Source organism: Vulpes lagopus, chromosome 5, assembly GCF_018345385.1.
Source record: "Vulpes lagopus strain Blue_001 chromosome 5, ASM1834538v1, whole genome shotgun sequence".
Classification (NCBI taxonomy): Eukaryota; Metazoa; Chordata; class Mammalia; order Carnivora; family Canidae; genus Vulpes; species Vulpes lagopus.
Genome location: NC_054828.1, coordinates 77088057 through 77110649, shown reverse-complemented (window position 1 = coordinate 77110649; position 22593 = coordinate 77088057). Strand labels below are relative to the sequence as shown.

The 22593-nt window shown below is 48.0% G+C and overlaps 1 protein-coding gene across 13 annotated transcripts in view; it reads right to left on the bottom strand.

Annotated features, from left to right (window-relative positions):
• Positions 1-7010: 7010 nt before the first annotated feature.
• LOC121491101 (phosphodiesterase 4D interacting protein) overlaps positions 7011-22593 on the bottom strand; it is a 183433-nt gene continuing 167850 nt past the window's right edge. For 5 of the 13 annotated variants that reach the window (XM_041755550.1, XM_041755549.1, XM_041755551.1 and 2 more), the window contains 10 exons: positions 21990-22114; positions 18129-18341; positions 14321-14437; positions 12951-13177; positions 11436-11582; positions 9967-10105; positions 9620-9666; positions 9337-9363; positions 8687-8738; positions 7011-8009 (listed from right to left, as the gene is read on the bottom strand). In XM_041755550.1, the coding sequence (XP_041611484.1) occupies positions 7753-8009; positions 8687-8738; positions 9337-9363; positions 9620-9666; positions 9967-10105; positions 11436-11582; positions 12951-13177; positions 14321-14437; positions 18129-18341; positions 21990-22114 (1351 nt within the window). In that variant the 3' untranslated portion in view covers positions 7011-7752. Of the gene's footprint in view, positions 8066-8686; positions 8766-9336; positions 9364-9619; positions 9667-9966; positions 10106-11435; positions 11583-12950; positions 13178-14320; positions 14438-18128; positions 18342-21989; positions 22115-22593 lie in introns of those variants that run through there. The other 8 variants (XM_041755555.1, XM_041755542.1, XM_041755554.1 and 5 more) reach the window with 6 other exon arrangements.

Sequence of the window (22593 nt, the reverse complement as noted above, 5' to 3'; positions counted from 1 at the left end):
ATTGGCAAACAAGACTTCATGGGTGCAAGGGGCCATGGGCACCAAACAGTACTCATGGACTACCCGAAGAACTGTGGATCTCGGCACGGGCCGGGTAGCCCACTCCTTCATGGTCATTCCTGAGTGTCCCTACCCGTTGTTAGGTCAGGATTTACTCACCAAGATGGGGGCACAAATTTACTTCCACCCCGAAGGGGCAAAAATCCTAAACTAGGGCGGGCACCCTATTCAGGTGCTTGTCCTGAGCTTAGAAGACAAATTATCTCTCCACCCTCAGCCCCAATGACTGACATTGATCATTGGCTGCAGGAATTTCCCCAAGCATGGACAGAAGCTGGGGGAACTGGGCTGGCCCAGCACCGACTGGCCATATACATAGAACTAAAGACGGGGGCAGACCCTGTCAGGGGCTGCCAATACCCCATGCCTCTCGTCTCCCTAACCCAGACTGGGACCCCCCCTCTGCATGACTGTCAAGAAATTTTGGCACAGGTGCACGGAATCAGAGCTGATCTCCAGGACCAGCCACTGCCAAATGTGGACACCACCTGGCACATGGACAGCAGCAGTTTCATCCAAGAAGGAATCAGATATGTGGGGGCAGCTGTAACCATGGAAATGGAGACCTGATCAGGGGCACCAACCCTGTGACCCTGCCTGACACCCCCAACTAACTATACTGATGCGGACTTACAGTGGATCAAACGCTTGCCTATGACCCAGTGCTTGCGTGGCTGGTGGAGGGCCGCAGACTGCAATATCATCCTGCCAGAGGAAATAGGACGGCGAGTCCTATCCAAAATGCATCGGAGTACTCACATGGGGACACGGAAGATGGAAGACCTCATATGACATGCAAAGATCACTATTAAAGACTCTCGAGCAAAGATTGAGCAGATTGTGGTGAGCTGCCATGCATGCCAGTTAACTAATGCCACTGCCCATGGATCTAACCCAGGCACCCGGCTCTGGGGGGACCACCCAGGAGCCTACTGGGAAGTGGACTTCACTGAGGTAAAACCTGAAAAATACGGATACAGGTATTTACTAGTGTTTGTAGATACTTTATCAGGATGGACAGAAGCATTTCCCACCAAACATGAAACAGCACAGACCATGACCAAGAAACTGCTGGAAGACATCTTACCGAGGTATGGTTTTCCTGTTAAGATTGGATCAGACAACCGCCCAGGATTCGTCTCTAAGGTAACAGGGGGAGTAGCACTAGTACTTGGGGCAGGTAATTGGAAATTACATTGTGCGTATAGGCCCCAAAGCTCAGGACAGGTAGAGAGGACGAACAGAACATTAAAGGAGACCTTAACTAAATTAGCCCTGGAGACTGGCGGGGACTGGGTGACTCTCCTACCCTTCGCCCTATATGGGTGAGGAACTCCCCATATAAGATGGGACTGACTCCCTACGAGATCATGTTCGGTCTTCCTCCACCTATTATCCCCAATTTAAAACCTGAGGTGCTTGCTGAATTTGATGATCACCAACTTTTTTTCTCCTCCAAATGTTACAACAAACCTATGAGCAGGTATGGCCTAAGCTGAGGGCTCTCTACAAGCCTGGGCCACCCCCAGGCCCCCATCGATATCGGCCGGGTGACTGGGTGTATGTGCGGAGATACCAACACCAGACACTCCAAAAAAAAAAACTAAGCTGAAACCCAGCTCGGGGTCCAAGTCCCTGCTCCGCTGTGTCGGGTATACTTGGACCCAAGCTCGAGCTTATAAATAAACTCTCGTGTGTTTGCATTGGTGTCGGCTCCTTGGTGGTTTCTCGGATACGTAATCTTGGGCACAACATTTGGGGGCTCCTCTGGGATCCAAGAGCACTCCAGGACCCCATCCGGAGGGTTTCACGCGTGGTGAGTGCACTCAACTTTTTCCACCTTTTGTGCCCATATTCTCTGAGAGCTTTAAACTGTAGTTTTACCTGTAGGAATTCCAATCTGTATTGGGTCGACATCGGCTTAGGTGGACGCCGTGGCGGGCCATCGTCAAGGGATCTTGAGGAAACGTCCCTTGCTCCTGCCTGGAGGACGGGGTCCTTGTCTGTAAGGAGGGCTGGCTGCCAGCCCTTCGGATTACTTTCTGTTTTGTCTCTGCACTGGAACGTTTGTGTTACTATGTTCTTGTTAACTGTGCATTTGTCTGTGTCACTGTGCCTTTGTTAACTGTCATAACTGTACATAAGGAGAGGGAGATTTCAAACTTACTGCATGTCAGAATGGCCAACCTTTGGCGTGGGATGGCCCTGAGAAGGAACTTTGCACCTACGTATTATCTTACAGGTTAAGGCTGTGATCTTCAGGGACAAACTGGACGGCCACCCTGACCAGGTGCCCTACATCTTGGTCTGGCAGGACATGATTGAGAATTCCCCTCTTTGGCTAAAACTATTTTTACCCCCCAAAGTGCACAACTCAGCTGAAGTTAAGGAGAGATTCCGGGTCCACTGCCAGACTCTAGGGGCAGGTCTCCAGGCTGCCACGCCTAAGCCTACAAATCTGGCTGAAGTTATGTAAGACAGAGTAAGGACGAGAGTCCAGCAGCCTTCTTAGAATACTAGGAGAGAAGAGCTTGCAGGACTTATAGTAGCAGAAAGAGTCTATAATAATAATAAAGAAAGTCCAGGGATCCCTGGGTGGCGCAGCGGTTTGGCGCCTGCCTTTGGCCCAGGGCGCGATCCTGGAGACCCGGGATCGAATCCCACGTCGGGCTCCCGGTGCATGGAGCCTGCTTCTCCCTCTGCCTGTGTCTCTGCCTCTCTCTCTATCTCCCTGTGACTATCATAAATAAATAAAAATTAAAAAAAAATAAAGAAAGAAAGAAAGAAAGTCCAGAAGAGCAACAAACCAAACTAAGTGACCGGCAGACCTGAAACCTGGCCAAGATCCTGCCGGCCACAACCATGGATGACCCACAGGAAAGACAGAGACACCTCAAGAAGCTGGTTTCAGGGACAGGTAAGGAGGATGGCCCTGGTCCCCATCGGGAATGCCCCAAACTGAACAAAAACCAATGTGCTTATTGCAAAGAAGAGGGCCACTGGGTGAAAGATTGCCCTAACAAAAGATCTAAGGCCTCTGCCAAAATCTTGGAAATGGGGGATCTGGACGATTAGGGGAGTCACGGTTCAGCACCCCTCCCGGAGCCCAGAGTAACTCTTAGACTCGAGGGGCAACCTATTGAATTGCTAGTGGACCCTGGGGCACAACATTCGGTTTTATTACAGCCCCAAGGGAAATTGGCAAACAAGACTTCATGGGTGCAAGGGGCCATGGGCACCAAACAGTACTCATGGACTACCCGAAGAACTGTGGATCTCGGCACGGGCCGGGTAGCCCACTCCTTCATGGTCATTCCTGAGTGTCCCTACCCGTTGTTAGGTCAGGATTTACTCACCAAGATGGGGGCACAAATTTACTTCCACCCCGAAGGGGCAAAAATCCTAAACTAGGGCGGGCACCCTATTCAGGTGCTTGTCCTGAGCTTAGAAGACAAATTATCTCTCCACCCTCAGCCCCAATGACTGACATTGATCATTGGCTGCAGGAATTTCCCCAAGCATGGACAGAAGCTGGGGGAACTGGGCTGGCCCAGCACCGACTGGCCATATACATAGAACTAAAGACGGGGGCAGACCCTGTCAGGGGCTGCCAATACCCCATGCCTCTCGTCTCCCTAACCCAGACTGGGACCCCCCCTCTGCATGACTGTCAAGAAATTTTGGCACAGGTGCACGGAATCAGAGCTGATCTCCAGGACCAGCCACTGCCAAATGTGGACACCACCTGGCACATGGACAGCAGCAGTTTCATCCAAGAAGGAATCAGATATGTGGGGGCAGCTGTAACCATGGAAATGGAGACCTGATCAGGGGCACCAACCCTGTGACCCTGCCTGACACCCCCAACTAACTATACTGATGCGGACTTACAGTGGATCAAACGCTTGCCTATGACCCAGTGCTTGCGTGGCTGGTGGAGGGCCGCAGACTGCAATATCATCCTGCCAGAGGAAATAGGACGGCGAGTCCTATCCAAAATGCATCGGAGTACTCACATGGGGACACGGAAGATGGAAGACCTCATATGACATGCAAAGATCACTATTAAAGACTCTCGAGCAAAGATTGAGCAGATTGTGGTGAGCTGCCATGCATGCCAGTTAACTAATGCCACTGCCCATGGATCTAACCCAGGCACCCGGCTCTGGGGGGACCACCCAGGAGCCTACTGGGAAGTGGACTTCACTGAGGTAAAACCTGAAAAATACGGATACAGGTATTTACTAGTGTTTGTAGATACTTTATCAGGATGGACAGAAGCATTTCCCACCAAACATGAAACAGCACAGACCATGACCAAGAAACTGCTGGAAGACATCTTACCGAGGTATGGTTTTCCTGTTAAGATTGGATCAGACAACCGCCCAGGATTCGTCTCTAAGGTAACAGGGGGAGTAGCACTAGTACTTGGGGCAGGTAATTGGAAATTACATTGTGCGTATAGGCCCCAAAGCTCAGGACAGGTAGAGAGGACGAACAGAACATTAAAGGAGACCTTAACTAAATTAGCCCTGGAGACTGGCGGGGACTGGGTGACTCTCCTACCCTTCGCCCTATATGGGTGAGGAACTCCCCATATAAGATGGGACTGACTCCCTACGAGATCATGTTCGGTCTTCCTCCACCTATTATCCCCAATTTAAAACCTGAGGTGCTTGCTGAATTTGATGATCACCAACTTTTTTTCTCCCTCCAAATGTTACAACAAACCTATGAGCAGGTATGGCCTAAGCTGAGGGCTCTCTACAAGCCTGGGCCACCCCCAGGCCCCCATCGATATCGGCCGGGTGACTGGGTGTATGTGCGGAGATACCAACACCAGACACTCCAACCTCACTGAAAGGGACCTTACATCGTGATCCTGACCACTCCCACCACTCTCAAGGTCAACAGGATTACTCCCTGGGTCCACTATACCTACGTCCCGCCAGCTGATTCACACGCTGCCGTTCTCAAGGACTTTGTTCCAGAATGGAAAAGCCAACCAGACAAGGACAATCCTCTAAAGCTAAGACTGCGCCATTGTCACTTATTTCCCACCTCCAAGACTCCCTAGTCTGAGGTTGTCCTTCAAAATAGAAGGGGATTAGACTTAGTCTTCTTTTTATTTTTTATTTTTATTTATTCATGAGAGACACAGAGAGAGAGAGAGGCAGAGACACAGGAAGAGGGGGAAGCAGGCTCCATGCAGGGAGCCCAATATGGGACTCAATCCCGGGTCTCCAGGATCAGGCCCTGGGCTGAAGACAGTGCTAAACCACCTGAGCCCCCCAGGCTGCCCTAGACTTAGTCTTCTTACAACAAAGGGGGAGGGAGGATATGTGCTGCTTTAAACATAGGATGTTGTTTCTTCCCTGGCATGTAAACAGGAGCAAGAACAGCAACAAGGTTGGTTCGAATCCTGGTTTAGTCATTCCCCCTGGCTCACTCTGAGAGCAACCTGGACCCATGATTGGGTCCATCCTTAGGTTCCTCTGAGAGGGGGAAATGTGGAGGCCAAGAAAATTAAGGCCATTCCACTTTAAGTTCAGCGTTAGCACAAGTACAGCCATCCCAGGCCCCTGTGAATAAGAGCTGAAATTTACATTACTTCAGTTACAGGGAAAAAAAAAAAAACAGCTTACAGCTTAACGCCCTAGAAAGCCCTATTAGAATGAGAACAGAGCCCAAGCCAGTGGCATAAAGTCCCATATTAGAATGAGAACAGAGCTTAACGCCCCTGAAAGCCCCATATCAGAATGTAAATAGAACTTGAGAAATTCCTCTCCCCTCCCTTCTGGAGGTCCCCTAGACCAGCCCATAAAACTAAGCTGAAATCCAGCTTGGTGTCCAAGTTCCTGCTCCGATGGATGTGTCCATGTGTCGGGTACACTAGGACCCAAGCTCGAGCTTGTAAATAAACCCTCATGTGTTTGCATTGGTGTCGGCTCCTTGGTGGTTTCTTGGATACGTAATCTTGGGCACAACAATCCATTCTGCTGATTGGGCCAGCGAGTTCCTCTATACTGACAGCCAAAAGCCTTCATGGAAACACTTGAACAGCAGAGTGTGACAGCAGATGTGGGGTCACCCCATGGACTATAAGAGTAGGAGGCATCTCACCTGAGGTCTGACTCTTGTTGGATCTTTCTGTTACTGGTGATGGTTGTGTGAGGATAGTATTAGTGGGTTATGTTTGTGGTGATTGCCCAGGTTTGTAACTCTTTCTAGAAATAATTGTGGAGGGATAGCTTTACAGTAATCCTTAGAAGGTAAAGGTCATAAAACAGAACTCTTCCAAGGAATATTTGCAGATCTCTATGCCAACATTTTTTTTTTTAAAGATTTATTTAATTATTCGTGATAGACATAGAGAGAGAGAGAGGCAGAGACACAGGAGGAGGGAGAAGCAGGCTCCATGCACCGGGAGCCTGATGTGGGATTCGATCCCGGGTCTCCAGGATCGCGCCCTGGGCCAAAGGCAGGCGCCAAACCGCTGCGCCACCCAGGGATCCCCTATGCCAACATTTATGGAGTGACTTATACACTTGTTAATCAAATGTCTCTGAGTAAAACAACTTTATTTATAGTCTTGGGTCAATGTGAAAGGACAAGTTTAAACTGTGGTCTGTAGCCCACCTGCATCACAATCACCTGGGATATTGATGCAAGAAATGCAGATTCTGGAACCCCACACCAACTAAAACTCTCGGGATTGGAGCCCAGGAAGTAGCTCCTGTGATCTCCACTGCTGACTCTAAGACTCTCCAGATCTAAGAAGTACCCTCTTATATTTTCAGATTAAGGACTCTTAGAAAAAGACAAAGAAGGCAAGATGTCTCCTTTTAAATTTAGATTTCAAGCATTAGACTATGACCTTCATAGAGGCAGCGCATCTTTCATACTCTTACCAGCCTAGAGATTGGCGCTGATATTAGAAACAGAGCAGGTGCAGAAAAACGTTTTATTCTTTATACAGATTTTACTTTCATAGCGACCAGAAAGATTCTTTCATTTCCTCTGACAGACGCTGTCCACCTGTTATGTTGCCCTCCACATAGTGCTATAGTAACATACATAAATATCTATGGTACATTTATACACGCGTACATGCCTTCTAAAGCACTGCTAAGACACAGACTAGGCTTGCACACAATGGGGGCTTCTGAGGTGCCACTTAAAGTGATCCCTGGTTTGTCTTACACAGGACTTTCAGTGAGCTTGGTCTGGCCATGAGTCCTAGTTGCCAGAGAGGAGTTAGGATGATGAAAAGAGATGGCATATTTAGAGTGAGGTCGCCACACTTTGGAGATCATAAGAGAATGGAAATAGGAGGTGCCAGGCTAAGCAGGAGATGGCACGTGGGAAGCCACTGCTTTTACCAGGTGGATCAAAGCCCTCAGGTGCTGCAGTGTAGACTGATGCCCAGCCTGACAGTGTGGCCAGCTGACGTGGCCCCAGGTAAGGGTAGATCTGGGAGCAGTGCTGGCTGAGCCCCACTGGCCCCCAGGCACCTTTGTCACTTGTATGCTGTGCTCTAGAACTGCTGAGGAGCTCCCATGTGGGGACCACATGTAGGAAGCAGGGTCCTGGCCCCCTGAGTTGACCATCTGAAGAAAGGTGCTGCAGTGAGAAATGGCTGCTGCGAGTTCCCAGGCCACAGTGGCCCTAGAAGCAGTGTCAGGAGCTCCTCTACAAACCCTGCGTGTTTTGCTCAGGGCTGGGCTGAGCAGCCCCTGAAGGATGGTGTTCCTTAGCCCCAGGAAAGGCTGTCTTCCTTTCCCCCTCGTCCACTGGGCCATGCCTCTGACTCCTCCTGGACCCTCCAGCCAGTGCGGAGGAGTGGGGTCCAAGCCTCCTCAGCAGATTGGGACCTGCACAAAAGGGGGGCAGGCCCATCCTTCCTGCTGTTTGAAGGACCTCTGGGGGCTCCTCTTCTTGCGTGGCTCCTGGAAGGCAAGGGTCACAAGACTGGGGTGCTTGCCAGAGCCCTTAGGCACTTCACCTGGGAACAAAAATATAAGCTGAGAGCCCAGTATCAGGTCCTGCTGGTGGCTCCCTGAGCTGCAGTGAGCACTGGGCAGTGGCAGACCCAGGAGCTCCTTGAGAGCCTATAGGGGGATGCACCCAGGGGCAGAGTGTGCTCCTGAGGATCCCCTGCTGCCACCAGGTCAAAGAGAAAGCTCCCCACCACCAGGGACAGGTGATGGCCCTGCTCAGAGCCATGATACACATAGTGCCCAGATCCCACAGTCCCTCTTCAGGGGCCAGTTCCATCCCTGGTCACTTGGAGCAAAATGTTGCCTTCTGTGACCTCCCGGGAAGAGAAGGGCTTGGTATGACACATCCACATGTAGTAACAGCCTATTGTAGGAAGGAGAGGACATTGTGCAGGGAGGTCCCCTGTTCAGTTCACACCCCATTTATTCATGAGGAGAGGGAGGGGCTGAGTCAGCAGGGAGCTCAGAACCCCCTGAGTCTAGTGCCCCCTCTTACAGATGAGGGGCCACCCAAAGCCTCAGGGACAGGGATTAGACACTTAGGTCCTTCCCATTGGTCTCTGGGAAGTGCAGAGGAAATGTCCAATCAAGGGGAAGCCAGTCCGTGTTTGGGGCTGTGGGGTTACCTTTGCTGGGGCAGGAATAAGGCTTTACAGAGGCCATCTTGTAAGTGTTCTTCTATAGAGGCTCAGGAAAGAAAGGAGTCAGCAGAGAAGAACAAAAGGGAGTTAGCCAAAGAAAAAATGAAACAGAAAAAATAGGGAGGGTGAACTCATGGCCTGACCCCATTTTCACACTGTGGGATCAGCATTCTCTCAGGTTACCGTCAAGGAGCCGTCCTAAGAATAGGCCCCATTGCTCATGGCAGAGCTTTAAAGTCCATGTGAAAGGTTTAGTTTCTGATTTGCAGGCCACCTGCTATTCATCATCAAACTTGCTAGGGAATGTATTAGTATTTTAAGGTAATGTACAGAATGCCTGCCATATGGGTAACATGTTTCCTCAAGTTTCATTTTTATTTGTTACCAAATTTGCTTTTAGGTCAATAAGAACCAATGGTTTTCTTTGGAAAAAGTTGTATGAAAATTGAATTGCTGTTCTCAGCCTGATAGAGTGTGCAGTGGAGCAACCGATTAGATTGCATCTTGTTTTCATGTGTTCATGAAGTGAATGAGAAGTGCTACGGGAAACCCTAGCGCTGGCCCCAGCACCCCTTTCCTGGATGCTGATTCAGAGGCTGTCTCCCCATGTCCCCTGACCTTGAGAATCAACTCACTTGCTTTCCTCGGATTCCTGACTTGGCCTAAAGGAGGGAAGAAATGTAGAGAGGAGAGAAGAGGGTGACAAAGTGACAAGGAGCCGAGATGGCAGGGGAGGAGTTGGGGTGGGAAGCTGGAAGGAGGCTTATTGAGGACCCCAGTCCTACAAGTGGACTGGAAATCCTCTCCTGGAAGGTCAGAGCGGGTTGGCAGACTCTGCAGAAGTCCGCAGACTCTGAAGACGTGGGGAGAGATTTGGGCTGGGCTCTGTGGCTTGGACTGGTGCAAGGGGATCCTTACCTCCAAATTAGTCCTTGCTTTCTTCAAAACATCATGTGTCCTGGTCACTGAAACAACAAAATAGCCAGGCAGGCAGAAGTGACCAGCTTGGCCCATATTTGCCTGGTGTGGGTTCTAAAGTGTGTCTCTCTGGCAGGTCATCCCAGGGCCTCCTGCTGCCCCACCTGCCCCTCCCTCTGCACCCACAAGGACTCCTGTCACAGGAGGTTTGGGGACATTACATCAGTCTGCCCCCTCCCCCCAATCTGTCTTGTCACCGTCCATCCACAGCCTAAGTAGGGAGTGTGGAACCCCCCCCCCACTGCACCCCCAATCTCCTCTCCCATCCCCTGGCTCAGGACACCCACAATGGCTGAAGATGAACTGCTCCATGCTCTCCTTCTGCTGGTGGGTGGTCTTTAGACGTTCAGCTGTGCACTGAAGGAGGGTCTCCTGTTTGGTCAGTTTGGTTCTCAGTTCCAGAAGTTCCTTTTTCATGGCCTGTCCCTGGGGAAGTATTAGAGGCTCTCTGTCAATGGTCAGAAAGCCTAAAGCTCCTCATGCTTTGTGGCTCTTGAAAATCAAAAGTGGGATTCTATAATCTTCTCAATGATTTCTGGACTGGATTCCCTCCAGGAAAGCCTCTAAAACCCTCCAGCTGAGGCCAGCTTAGGATGAGCCCATCAGGTCAGGACACTGCAAACCTGGGAGCCCCATGGAGATGAACTCAGGCCTCCAGGGAAATACCAGAACTCCCAGTGGGGAACAGAGCTCACAGTTAGTGGCTGACATCCGTTCTCCTGCCCTGGCCTCACCGATAAGATTTGCTCCTTGGGAATGTTATGCCTGCGGATACAGTCTGCCATGTTGTAAATATTTGTACCAACTTCAAGATGGCAAAACACTCCCTTGGAACTGACATAGTTGGAGCCTGTAAGGTGTCATTGATATTAACTTGGCTCCCATGGTCATGGGGGATGGGGCAGGGGAGGGGCAGGGGAGATTGAGAAACCTTCCTGTCCAGGATCCTGCCAACCAGAATCTAATCCTCATATCTGAGAGCCCTTCATAAGTCGGGGGGTGGCTGACTCTTCTGGGCCTGTCCCAAAGATGTGGAAGTAATCTGTAGGTTGGGATGCAGTGGGTGGCTAAAGGCTGGTCATCTTATGGTGACATTCTGTAGGGGTAGCACAGGGAAAGGAGGTGTTGACCCTTTCACATGTCCCTAAACTTTTCAGTTCAGATAAGTTGAGAAAGTAAAAGAACCTGAACATTCATGGGTCACCAGCGTTCTTGTGTATCTACCTTCTCCATATTGTTTTTTTTAAAGATTTTTACTTAAAGATTGTATTTATTTACTTGAGAGAGAGAGAAAGAGGGGGAGAGAGAGAGAGAGAGAGAGAGAGAGAGAGAGAAAGGGAGAGCAGGGGGGATGGGCAGAGGCAGAGGGAGAAGTATGCTCCCCACTGAGCAGGGAGCCTGATGTGGGGCTTGATCCCAGGACCCCGGGAGAAGTGAGACAGTTAAGTAAATGAACCACCCATGCACCCTTTACTTTTTCTTTCTTTTTAAGATCTTTACTTCTTTATTTGAGAGAAAGAGAAAGTGCTATCTCCATTTTGTGCCCTTTCCTCTCTGCAGGGGGTGGGAGGAGAAGGGGTGTCATAAGAGCTGCACTGCAAGCAGCCACCAGAGGTGACCCATCTCCCTCCAGGGACACTCCTCTACAGCCCCTCTGTCCCACCTCAACTGTTCAGCTCCTGACCTTTAGGACGTGTGGAACCAAGGAGGCAGAATGCCATCTGGGGAAGAAGCATGGAAGGATGCTGCCACTCACCATGTTGCCAGACAGGGCAGGGCTGGAGCTTGGCAGGGCCGCTCGCCAGAACATATTGAGGAGGGAGGCCGACTCCTCCAGCACGTGCTGCAGGGCTTGGGCGCTGCTCCCAAGTTCATGGATGCCTTTGCCTTTGCCACCTGGCGCCTGGGAGAAAGTGGAGATGGGGGAGATAGGCTTGGACATCATTGAGGCTGAGAGATCACACTGTCTTGCCCCTCTCTCCCCCACCCAGCACAGGGCTCAAGTTTCCTTCATGAGTACAACACCCACACATGGGCCTGATTGACCCTGTGAAACCCCTTTATACCCTGGAAGCCCAGGATCTCCACCTCAGCAGTGACCTCCAACCTGTAAGAATCACTTCTAGTACTGCTCTTTGCTCTCAAGTCTTAGGTCCCTGATTTTTTATTGGCACCCCCTGTACAAACCCCTAAATCACACCTGCTTCAACAGGGCTGAACCATTTGTAGCTCCAAGGACTGAGATGCCATTCCCTTGACCTGGAATGCCATCCTCCATCACCCAGAGAAACTGTGCATCCCCGCAATGGTTCCTCCAGGACCCTGTGACTTTCCTTGCCCCACAGAATGAACCCTCTGTTTCCTGCCCTCACAACTCAAGAGGATGGCTTCTGACAGGGAGCGCAGACCCTCTGTTGTCCTTATTTACTTGGATGTGTGGCTTTCTCTCTGTGGTAGGGGCTCTTGGGGAAAGGGTTGTCCCTGCACATCCATGTATCTCCAGTGGCTTAGCAGAGCAGCTGGTACTACTTTTTTTTTTTTTTTAAGATTTTATTTATTCATGTCAGACACACACACACACACACATACACAAAGAGAGAGAGAGAGAGAGAGAGAGAGAGAGAGAGAGGCAGAGACACAGGCAGAGGGAGAAGCAGGCTCCATGCAGGGAGCCCGATGTGGGACTCGATCCAGAGTCTCCAGGATCACACCCCCCGCTGAAGGCAGTGCTAAACCGCTGGGCCATTGGGGTTGCCCCAGCAGCTGGTACTTCTCTGAACAAGGAAGTACTTTGAGAAAGCTTGCTGGCTGCTTCCTTCCCCTGCTCAGTTTTCACAGAGCAGTCCCCTGGCTGCCAGGCTTCTCACCCCTTCTAACAGCATGAGGCCCATTGGGATGCAAATCTTGAATTTCCAGCCATCTGATTAAGTGATTTTACTCTGCCCATGGATGACCATGCTCCAGGGTGACTGGATCAGACAGGAAGCTACCAAAAGGTGCTCAGCAGAGCACCACATGTCATCCAATGCTCAGCTAATGCTCTACAGATGAGGATGACAATGCTGCACAGGCTTTTCTGTGGTTCTGAGAGGAAATGTCAATCAGAACAGAGTTTATAATGAAGATAGGAGATGGAAAAGAGAGGCCTGGCTGAGTGTTAAGCATAAGATGTATCCTCAACTGTGGGAGATGTACAGCAGGAGAAGGAGCTAAAATCAGAAAGAAAAAGGGCACAAGGAAGGGGAGGACCTCAGACCTATGATGTGATTACCTCTGTCGCCTGAGTTTCAAGGCCAGGGAGGGGGTAGGCTGATCTCACAAGTGCTGTTATCTTTTTGACCAGCACTTTGCCCTCACCAATCTGCTGTCTTAGGGCACTATAGTCATCAATGTGGCCAATCACATGGCGGCCATGCTTATTGGCAAAGGAGCCATCGATAGCTTCGCCCTCCAGCTTGGGAGAGTTCTTCATTACTGGAAAAGCATCCAAATTCAGCTCTGAAAAACAAAACCAGAACAACACGGAATCCACAGTGAAGAGCATAATCTCAGTCCACTTCACTCTAAAAGAGACATCAAGTAGTCAAAGAGGCCAGGAACAGGAGAGATACTATGTGATGAGGTAACAGAGGACTAGCTGGGAACAAAGCACAAGCCTGGGTCAGCACATTGACAAGCCCTTGAAACAGGCAGAGGGACATTCCTCTATGGACAAGTGCCTCAATGTTCATGCTTTGCTAAAGGCAAAGGGCAATCTTAGTCTGACCGCTAGGATCCTGTAAGCCTACTTTAGCATATAAAAATTCCTTTAGAAATTTCCTTTATCTCTAAACCCCCAAGATACATGTTGGCAATCATCCCCCAAGCACATGGCCCACCCATATACATCTGAAGGGTCTCATGACTCAGGGTTTATTAGACGGTAATAAGTGACCTTTTCCCAACAATAGCTAGCCCCCTCAAGGTCCTGGAGAGCTTGCTTCCAAAATTCCTTAGATAGTAAACTATCCTCAAACCCCTCCCAACTCCCAGAGATATAATCAGCCATCCCTCACAGGCCTGGGGCAGCAGCTCTTCCTGCCCAAGGGTTCTGTCCTGTGCTTTAATAAAACCACCATTTTGCACCAAAGATGTCTCAAGAATTCTTTCTTGGTCATCAGCTCCGGACCTCACCTATATTCCAAAACTTCATCATACAGGAAGATACAAGCAAGGTGCCAAGCCCATAGATTTCTGGGTTCTATGTTTTTCCAGTCTTTCTTACATCATCTCATAATGATAAAATTGAGGGGAGCCAAATTTTATCCTTATTGACAAATGAAATATCCAGGACAAATGGTATTTGAATAAAAAATTTTAAATCTCAGGTTAGGAAGACACAAAGAAATTAAGCTGACTGCAGAGAGCACTTCCAAGGAGAAAGATTAAAGTGCAATGAACCACAACAGAGCCAAAGGAAAACCACAGGAGGGATAATGGCAAGAAACGTGGCCACAGAAGGTGCAATGAGTAGGGCTAAAGACCTTGGGACCCGGGGAGAAAAATCTCTCCAATCAGATAATGTGTCCATTAGTAACCAAGGTTACTTGCATTAATAACTTCCCATCATCAGTCCCTGAATTCTTCAGTTGCCATACTTACCATTTATCCTATTGAAAATAGCTGTCTCTGAGCCTGGAGCAGCAGGAGAAGAGCTAGGGAACATGAGAGCTGGAGAATTCATGCCAACATCTCGGACTGGAGGGGAAGCAATTGAGTCTAGGGTGGAAAGAGAAGAAGAACAATTTTCAGGATCCCCAGAACACACTACTCATCAAGGACCATGCACAGCCTAGTCTTCACCAGCAGATATCTAAGGCAGCGTGATTCATCTCACATGATCCTCACTCACAGGATCGTAAGTGACAGCAAAAAAAAAAAATCCCTTAGTTTGGAACAAAAACATGTTCCTTTAGTGGAAGTGTGTTCCATGAGAAGCAACTTCTGGTTTGAAAATTTTCTAGGTACATTTTTCTTTTTTTATTTTTTTATTTTATTTTATTATTATTATTTTTTTTTTTTGTATTTATTTATGATAGTCACACAGAGAGAGAGAGAGAGGCAGAGACACAGGCAGAGGGAGAAGCAGGCTCCATGCACCGGGAGCCCGACGTGGGATTCGATCCCAGGGCTCCAGGATCGCGCCTTGGGCCAAAGGCAGGCACTAAACCGCTGCGCCACCCAGGGATCCCCTCTAGGTACATTTTTCTAACCTGTTTTCTTTTTTTTTAATTTTTATTTATTTATGATAGTCACACAGAGAGAGAGAGAGAGAGGGGCAGAGACATAGGCAGAGGGAGAAGCAGGCTCCATGCACCGGGAGCCCGACGTGGGATTCGATCCCGGGTCTCCAGGATCGCGCCCTGGGCCAAAGGCAGGCGCCTAACCGCTGCGCCACCCAGGGATCCCGTAACCTGTGTTTTGAATATATTTCTGCGTGCAATTTCTAATACAACGCCTTGCAGGTTTTTGTTTTTTTTTTTAAGATTTTATTTATTTATTCATGAGAGACAGAGAGAGAGGCAGAGACACAGGCAGAGGGAGAAGCAGATTCTCTGTGGGGAGCCTAATGAGGGACTGCATCCCTGGATGCAGGATCATGACCTGAGCCCAAGGCAGACACTCAACCACTGAGCCACCCAGGCATCCCTAATACAATGATTTGTAACGAAATATAAATATACGTACATATGATGTGGAAAACAAAGGCAAAAGGAAATGTAGATAAAACTAAAAAGATTTCTTTAAAACCTGCAGCTCACTGACAAATACTTGAGGCAGGCAGAGCAGGACAGTAGTTCAGGAACTCCCAACTGTCTTAATGTTAATGACTTGCTAGGGGGAAAAACAGTCTAAGCTTGACAATAGCCAGGCCTCTGGTATCCTCTGAGTCTTCTTTAGCATATGAAAATCCTTTTGGAAACATCCCTTTGCCTTTACCTCTGCCAACTCCAAAGTATATAATCAATGGCTCCTCACAGCTTCAGTCCAGCTCTTTCTGCCTACAAGTTCTGTCCCCATGCTATAATACATTTGTATTATACCTTTTTGCACCAAAAAATGTGTCAAGAGTTCTTTCTGGGCTGTCAGCTCCGAACCCCAATTTTCCCACATCACATTTTTGTAATATATGTATCAAAATTACTGGATCAAAGAATGAATTGATTTGTCGCCAATTAAACTAGCATTCCAAAAATAAAAATAAAAATAAAAAAATTTTTAAAAATTAAAAAAAAATAAAAATAAAAATAAACTAGCATTCCAATCACCATCCTGAGTTAGTGCTGGAAAAAATGTAGTAGGATGAGAAGAGTAGAGATAGAAGCCATGGTGCGCTAGAGATCCCCTCCTGGACACCAGGCAGCAACCCTCCAGTGGAGGAAGTAGAAAATATCACAGAGAAGACGGGAACAATCCTGCTCAGGCAAAGGTGGTTTAGAACCAGCTTTCCAGGCCAGGTGTCTGTGCTGGGTGAGGAGCAGGAGAAGCCGTGGCGTCACCGGTACTAAATCCCGGCCGGTGTCATGGGGACACAGTGAGAGGGGAAAGCTGGGAATCACAAATGAACACTACAACCATTGTGGCAGCCTGAGGGGAGCCAGGGATCCACCTAAAGCAGCCCAGCAGTTTCTACAGGCCAGGCAAGATGCTCAGCAGCCCACGCAACTCGTTCTTACTTAATGGCCACAATGCATGATCTCAGAAGCTGTCACCTTCATTTGACAAATAAGATAATTGTCCGGTCAATGCTTTCCCACAGCCAGGACTGCCCTGGGGGCAGGAATGGTTTCCTCCCAGCTGAGTTCCCCTCAAAATTAGGGAATGGGAGGCCAGCTATACTGACACAAAGCACAGTGAGGACGAAGGACGGGCTGGAAATCCAAACCTCTGGCTGCAAACCTTAGGATTCCAGTTAAGGTCTCAATGCCAGAATTTTCCCATGTGAAATACTGAGAGTAAAACCTCCCTTTCCTTGGATGAAACAGTTTGAAAAACTGTTTGAAAATTCATGGTGATGAAGTTTTGGAATATAGGTGAGGTCCGGAGCTGATGACCAAGAAAGAATTCTTGAGACATCTTTGGTGCAAAATGGTGGTTTTATTAAAGCACAGGACAGAACCCTTGGGCAGGGAGAGCTGCTGCCCCAGGCCTGTGAGGGATGGCTGATTATATCTCTGGGAGTTGGGAGGGGTTTGAGGATAGTTTACTATCTAAGGAATTTTGGAAGCAAGCTCTCCAGGACCTTGAGGGGGCTAGCTATTGTTGGAAAAAAGGTCACTTATTACCGTCTAATAAACCCTGAGTCATGAGACCCTTCAGATGTATATGGGTGGGCCATGTGCTTGGGGGATGATTGCCAACATGTATCTTGGGGGTTTAGAGATAAAGAAAATTTCTAGGGGTCCCTGGGTGGCGCAGTGGTTTAGCGCCTGCCTTTGGCCCAGGGTGCGATCCTGGAGACCTGGGATCGAATCCCACATTGGGCTCCTGGTGCACGGAGCCTGCCTCTCCCTCTGCCTATGTCTCTGCCTCTCTCTCTCTGTGTGTGTGACTATCATAAATAAATAAAAATTAAAAAAAATAAAATAAAGGAAATTTCTAAAGGAATTTTTCTTTCTTTCTTTTTTTTTTTTTTAAAGGAATTTTTCTATGTTAAGGTAGTCTTACAGGCTCCTGGGGGTTTGGCTAAGATTGCCCTTTGCCCTTAGCAAAGCTTTTTTTTTTTTTTTTTTTTTTTTTTAAGATTTTATTTATTTGTGAGAGACACAGAGAGAGGCACAGACACAGGCAGAGGGAGAAGCAGGCTCCATGCAGGGAGCCTGATGAGGGACTCTATCCCCAATCTCCAGGATCACACCCTGGGCTGAAGGCGGCGCTAAACCGCTGAAAGTTTGAACATTGAGGCAGTTGAGTCCGCAGAGGGAAGTCCCTTTGCCTGTTTCAAGGACTTGTCAATGTGCTGCCCCAGGCTCCTGCCTTGTCCTCAGCTAGCCCTGTGTTCCCCCAACAATGGTACATTTTAAAGCACTCCCCAAATACAAGGAATATATGTTAACATACACAGCTAGTTACTGTTGAGCAATTCTTGTGTCAGGCACTTGTAAGTGATTTCATGTCATGCTCCAAATGACATACAACGTCTATATGATTATCATCCTCATCTTGAAGAAGAGAAATCTAAGGCTTAAGAACCTGAGGGCTTCAAACACCTTGTCCAAGGCAAGCAACCTGTAGTGGCAAACTCAGAATTTGGAGCCAGCTGTGATCCTAAATCCCATGCTTTCTCCCAAAGCTCCCATTTCACCCTGACCCCAAGGAGTGTGGAAGAGGTAAGTCGGTCCCTTGACCAGTGACATCCTCGTGACTGCCCTGCTCACTATAGGCTTCCTGGTCCCCTTGTCCTTCCTACCTTGTTTGTCTCCAGGGTCCTCCTGGCTGGTGGAAGAGGGACTGAGGCTGGTTTTGCTCCTTCCGCCATCCAGCTGCTGCTCCAGCTGCAGTCGCAGACAGTTATTCACCTGTATGCTTCGCTCCAGCTGCCCTCGCAAAGCTCGGATCTCTGCCACCAGGTGGCTCAAGTCACTGCTCAAAGGGACCTGGTGATAGGCATCCCAAGTGGAAGCTGAAAGGAGAGGAGGTGTATGGTGACATGGATCCAAGCATTTCCAAACGATGAGGGAGCAGAAGGCTAGCTGAGTGAGGAAAAAGCACAAACTGACGCCCGGTAAACTACCCCCTTCTCCAATCCACACAATCCTGGATGGGATTTGTGTGACATTCCTCCATGATGCTCCCAAAAATCTTAATGGTAATGCCTTGCTAGAAGGAAAAACAACCTCAACTTGACAACTGCATGGCCTCCAAGTATGTCTTCTTTAACATATGAAAATCCTCTAGAAACTTCCCTTTTCCTGACCTCCCTCAACTCCCAAGTATTTAATCAGCAACCCCTCACAACCCTGGGGCAGGTCCTCCTGCAGAGGGGTCCTGTCCCCAGCTTTAATAAAACCAAAGACATTTTGCACCAAAGACATCTCAAGAATTCTTTCTTGGCTGTCAGCTCCGGACCTCACCTCATCCAACCTCACCTGTATTCCAGAACTACATCACAAGCATCTGTCAGAACACTCCTCTGTGATATCCCTCTCTGCTCAGGACACCACGGTCCTCTCAGGGACCCAGGCCACACAACTGGGATGCAGCTGCCACTTTTCCTGTGTGGGGCCTGGCTCACATTGAGTTGAGATACCACACATTGGAATTTTCTTGAGGCTCACGTGACCCACATGCAGCTAGAGAGCCTTGGATCAGAGGTCAAGCCTAGTATTATTCTGCTTCCACAGGAACCCTAGACCTACAGGCCAGAGAGCAGGGTCTTCTAAGATCGGGGGTCACCACTGGACTAGAGAAGGGCAGGGGATGAGGGAGAAGGAGAGTTGATGCCACCATGCTCAGGAGTCATGGAAGAGAAAAAGAAGAGAGAGTGCCAGGCCTTTGGCAGTACATAAAAATGGGAGTCTTCACTGGAGGCCAGAAGTGCCAGCTCACTGGATGGTTCCACTTCTCCATGGTTTTGCTTTTTTTGGAGGGGGCGGGGAGGGTGCCTTCATTTGCCATACACAGTCTGTTTCTTCATACTTGGGGATGAAGAGAGCTGAGAAATATTCTACAGGACCACCTCTCTTACCTGAAAGCTTGAAGCCAAATATATTTCAATGAGTAGAATTTGTTTTGTTGCTTAGAAAGGCAATAGGACCTATCTGTCATAAATAGCATATGCATCTGGTTGCATCTGGGCTACAGGCCTTTGGTCAAACAAATTCACATTTCTGTGATGAGCCAGATGAACAGTATCACTGAGTGGGATAAGTAATGGCTGTGAATACCCCTTTGGTCAGTTCAGATAGGTTTTGTGACCAAATGAATATATGAAAGAGATTTCACAGAATTCACAGTTCTCATGGGATTATAAAATTAAGGATTATGGAGGTTTGGTGGTAGTAGCTTTGAAATGACTCCTTAAATACCTGTAAGAATGGAGCAAGGCATGAAAGGGGATGTAGTCAGGATGAAGTATTTTCTAGATATCAACCCCGAAGTTCCATGAAGCTCCTTCCTGTCTTTCTTTCCTACATCCAAATTTTCACAGTTTTGCTTGTTTTTCTTTTAAAAATTGCCATTCTATCCATTCCTTTGTATCTTCCCAACAGCACTTTAGATTAGCCTTTCCTCACATACATAAATGCCCAATCATTGCACCCATACAGTGAGCTTCCCTGATTGGAATGTCTCCCAACTTCAGCATGTCCCACCAGTCCTATCATTGGAGAGTTCTGTTCCTGTCAAGTACTTGTTTTGCTTGGAAAAACATATGCACTTTCCATGGCCTGCTACGTAGAATGTAAACTATCACTGTACCTTGTAGGTCCTCTATATATTGGCATCTGTTTCATCAACTGACCTGACTCCTCACACTCCCTGATCCAATGCTCCCATGAGTGCACACTACCTATTGCTCAGCCTGCAGTGTCCCTGACACTTCTTCAAGTTCTGGTTCACCTTCTCATCAGCCCATTAGGAAATCCAATCAAGTTTTATGAAAATTCAAATTTGGCTGGATATTGAAAATTCTATATTGCTTAAAGAATTTTTAAACATAGAATGAAAAAAAATTAGAACTGAAAGGCTTCAAGAGCCAACATCCCATCCAAAGCAAGAGATGCTTTTATGGGATTCCTGACAAGTCATCCCTTTCTATTCAAAGGGAGCTTGGATTGGAAGCTTATTCCTTCACAAACTAGCAATTCCATCACTTGAAGGCTCTAGTGATAAGGAAGGCATAATTAGGTAAGTCAAAATTCCACTGTCCTTCACCTAGCCTTTGACTGGTGTTCAGCCATCTGAAGGGACACCAAACACATCATCTCTTTTTCACCTGATAGTTCTTCAAATATTTAAAGCCAGTTCTCATCTCCTTGTGATCGTTTCCAGGCCAAAAATTAGTTTCTTCAATCAGTTTGAGATTTCAGGTCCCTCAGCATGGTGACCCCTGTCATCACTCTGTTCCCTGGTTTGTCAATGTCCCTTTTACAAGATGGCGCCCCCAAATCTAACAATATTTCCATATTTCCGACATAGTCTTTCCATATGGACACCACTCTTACCCTACTGTGGTCTCAGTTTGAGTTGGCTTTTGTAGCAAACCTTGACCTACAAGTTCCTTGTTGCAGCAAGTTTCTAACTCCTCAACCTCAAGCCCACAGATGGCTAAAGAGTCAGGCCTCATCATCCTGTACTTCTACCACTGATATTTTTAATCAAGCTCAGGTGTTTTGTTTTTTTTTTTAATCTTTTCTAAATTTCATCATATTGATGTCAGTCCTCTGTTCCAGCCTGGTTGGAGTCATTAACTTGATGTTTAGAATACCTCCCCCATTTGAAGAACAATGGGGAAAAAGAAGGTGATTCTCAAATGTTAGATCAGTATTTTAGCATGTGGCAAAAGTCCTCAGTAGGGGATCCCTGGGTGGCGCAGCGGTTTGGCGCCTGCCTTTGGCCCAGGGCACGATCCTGGAGACTCAGGATCAAATCCCACATCAGGCTCCCGGTGCATGGAGCCTGCTTCTCCCTCTGCCTATGTCTCTGCCTCTCTCTCTCTCTCTCTCTCTCTCTCTCTCTCTCTGTGACTATCATAAATAAATAAATAAATAAATAAATAAATAAATTAAAAATATATATATATATTCAAAAGTCCTCAATAAAACAGTTTAAAATTTAAATCCAGGCTTGAAATTTAGATTCTATTAGAGGTATTTCTGTAAATATTGTTTTGGATCCTTTCATTTTCTCCGTGGGGAATGGGTCAGGGTGGGAGCAGGTTGCCTGTTATCCTGGTTGCATGGGTGGTCAATATGTATTACTCACAATATTAAAGACTTTCTCACATGATGGTGCCATCAGGACAGTTTTTTGAATTAAAAAAATCACTGTATAATCTGGGCTTTGATCATTTCTCTGGCCTCTAGGTAGATAGAGTTGGACTCTTCTGGCCTACTTATAAAGATTTCTCAGTTGGACCTTGCTCATGTCAGCAACCTCTGGGCTTTGGGCATAAGAGACTCCTTCTCTTCTTATTGGGAAGCCCAGACCTGGCTGGGATTTTCTAGGCAGTACTCTGTAGCTTTCCAGAGCTCTACAACTCCCAGGGTAAGGACCTCATGGGGATCCCAAGCAAGGGGCAGTGAGCTCACAGGGCAGGGGAAACACTTACCTTTCAGCCCCTTCTTGGAACTGCCATAAAGTGCCTCATAGATCTGTAGCTCTGACTGGAGGGACTGGAAGAGCTGCTGTTTCTCTTCACACTGTTGCTGTAGTAGGGCCAGCTTATGCTGCAGCCTGCAGGGAAGAGGCAAGGGCCTGCTGAACTGCCAGGGCCCGCTGAACTGCCAGGGCCGCTGGCCACTCCAAGGGCAACCAGCCATCCAGCCAGCCTCTGCACCACAGTGTTTTTGCCCTAGACATCAGCCCAGGGGTCATGAAGACCATTACTTTTATTTTACAGATGTGGAAGCAGAGGCTGAGAGGTTGCAGTAACTTTGCTTGAAGTCATGCCATTAGCTACATTCACTGGGAGCAGACACACAAGCTCCATATTCTTGCTGTGCCTGTGGTGCTCTTCTCACCATGACAGGAAGTTACAGGGTTTATGCCCAGGAGGCGTATGACAGCTAGTGTGGATGCTTCCTACACTATGGTGAGACTAATATCCTTAAACCAACTGGAAGGATGAGTACATTTTTTCTCTAGAATTGATATGCTGAAATTTTTTTTTTTTAAGATTTATTTATTTATTTGAGAGAGTGAGAGCATGAAGT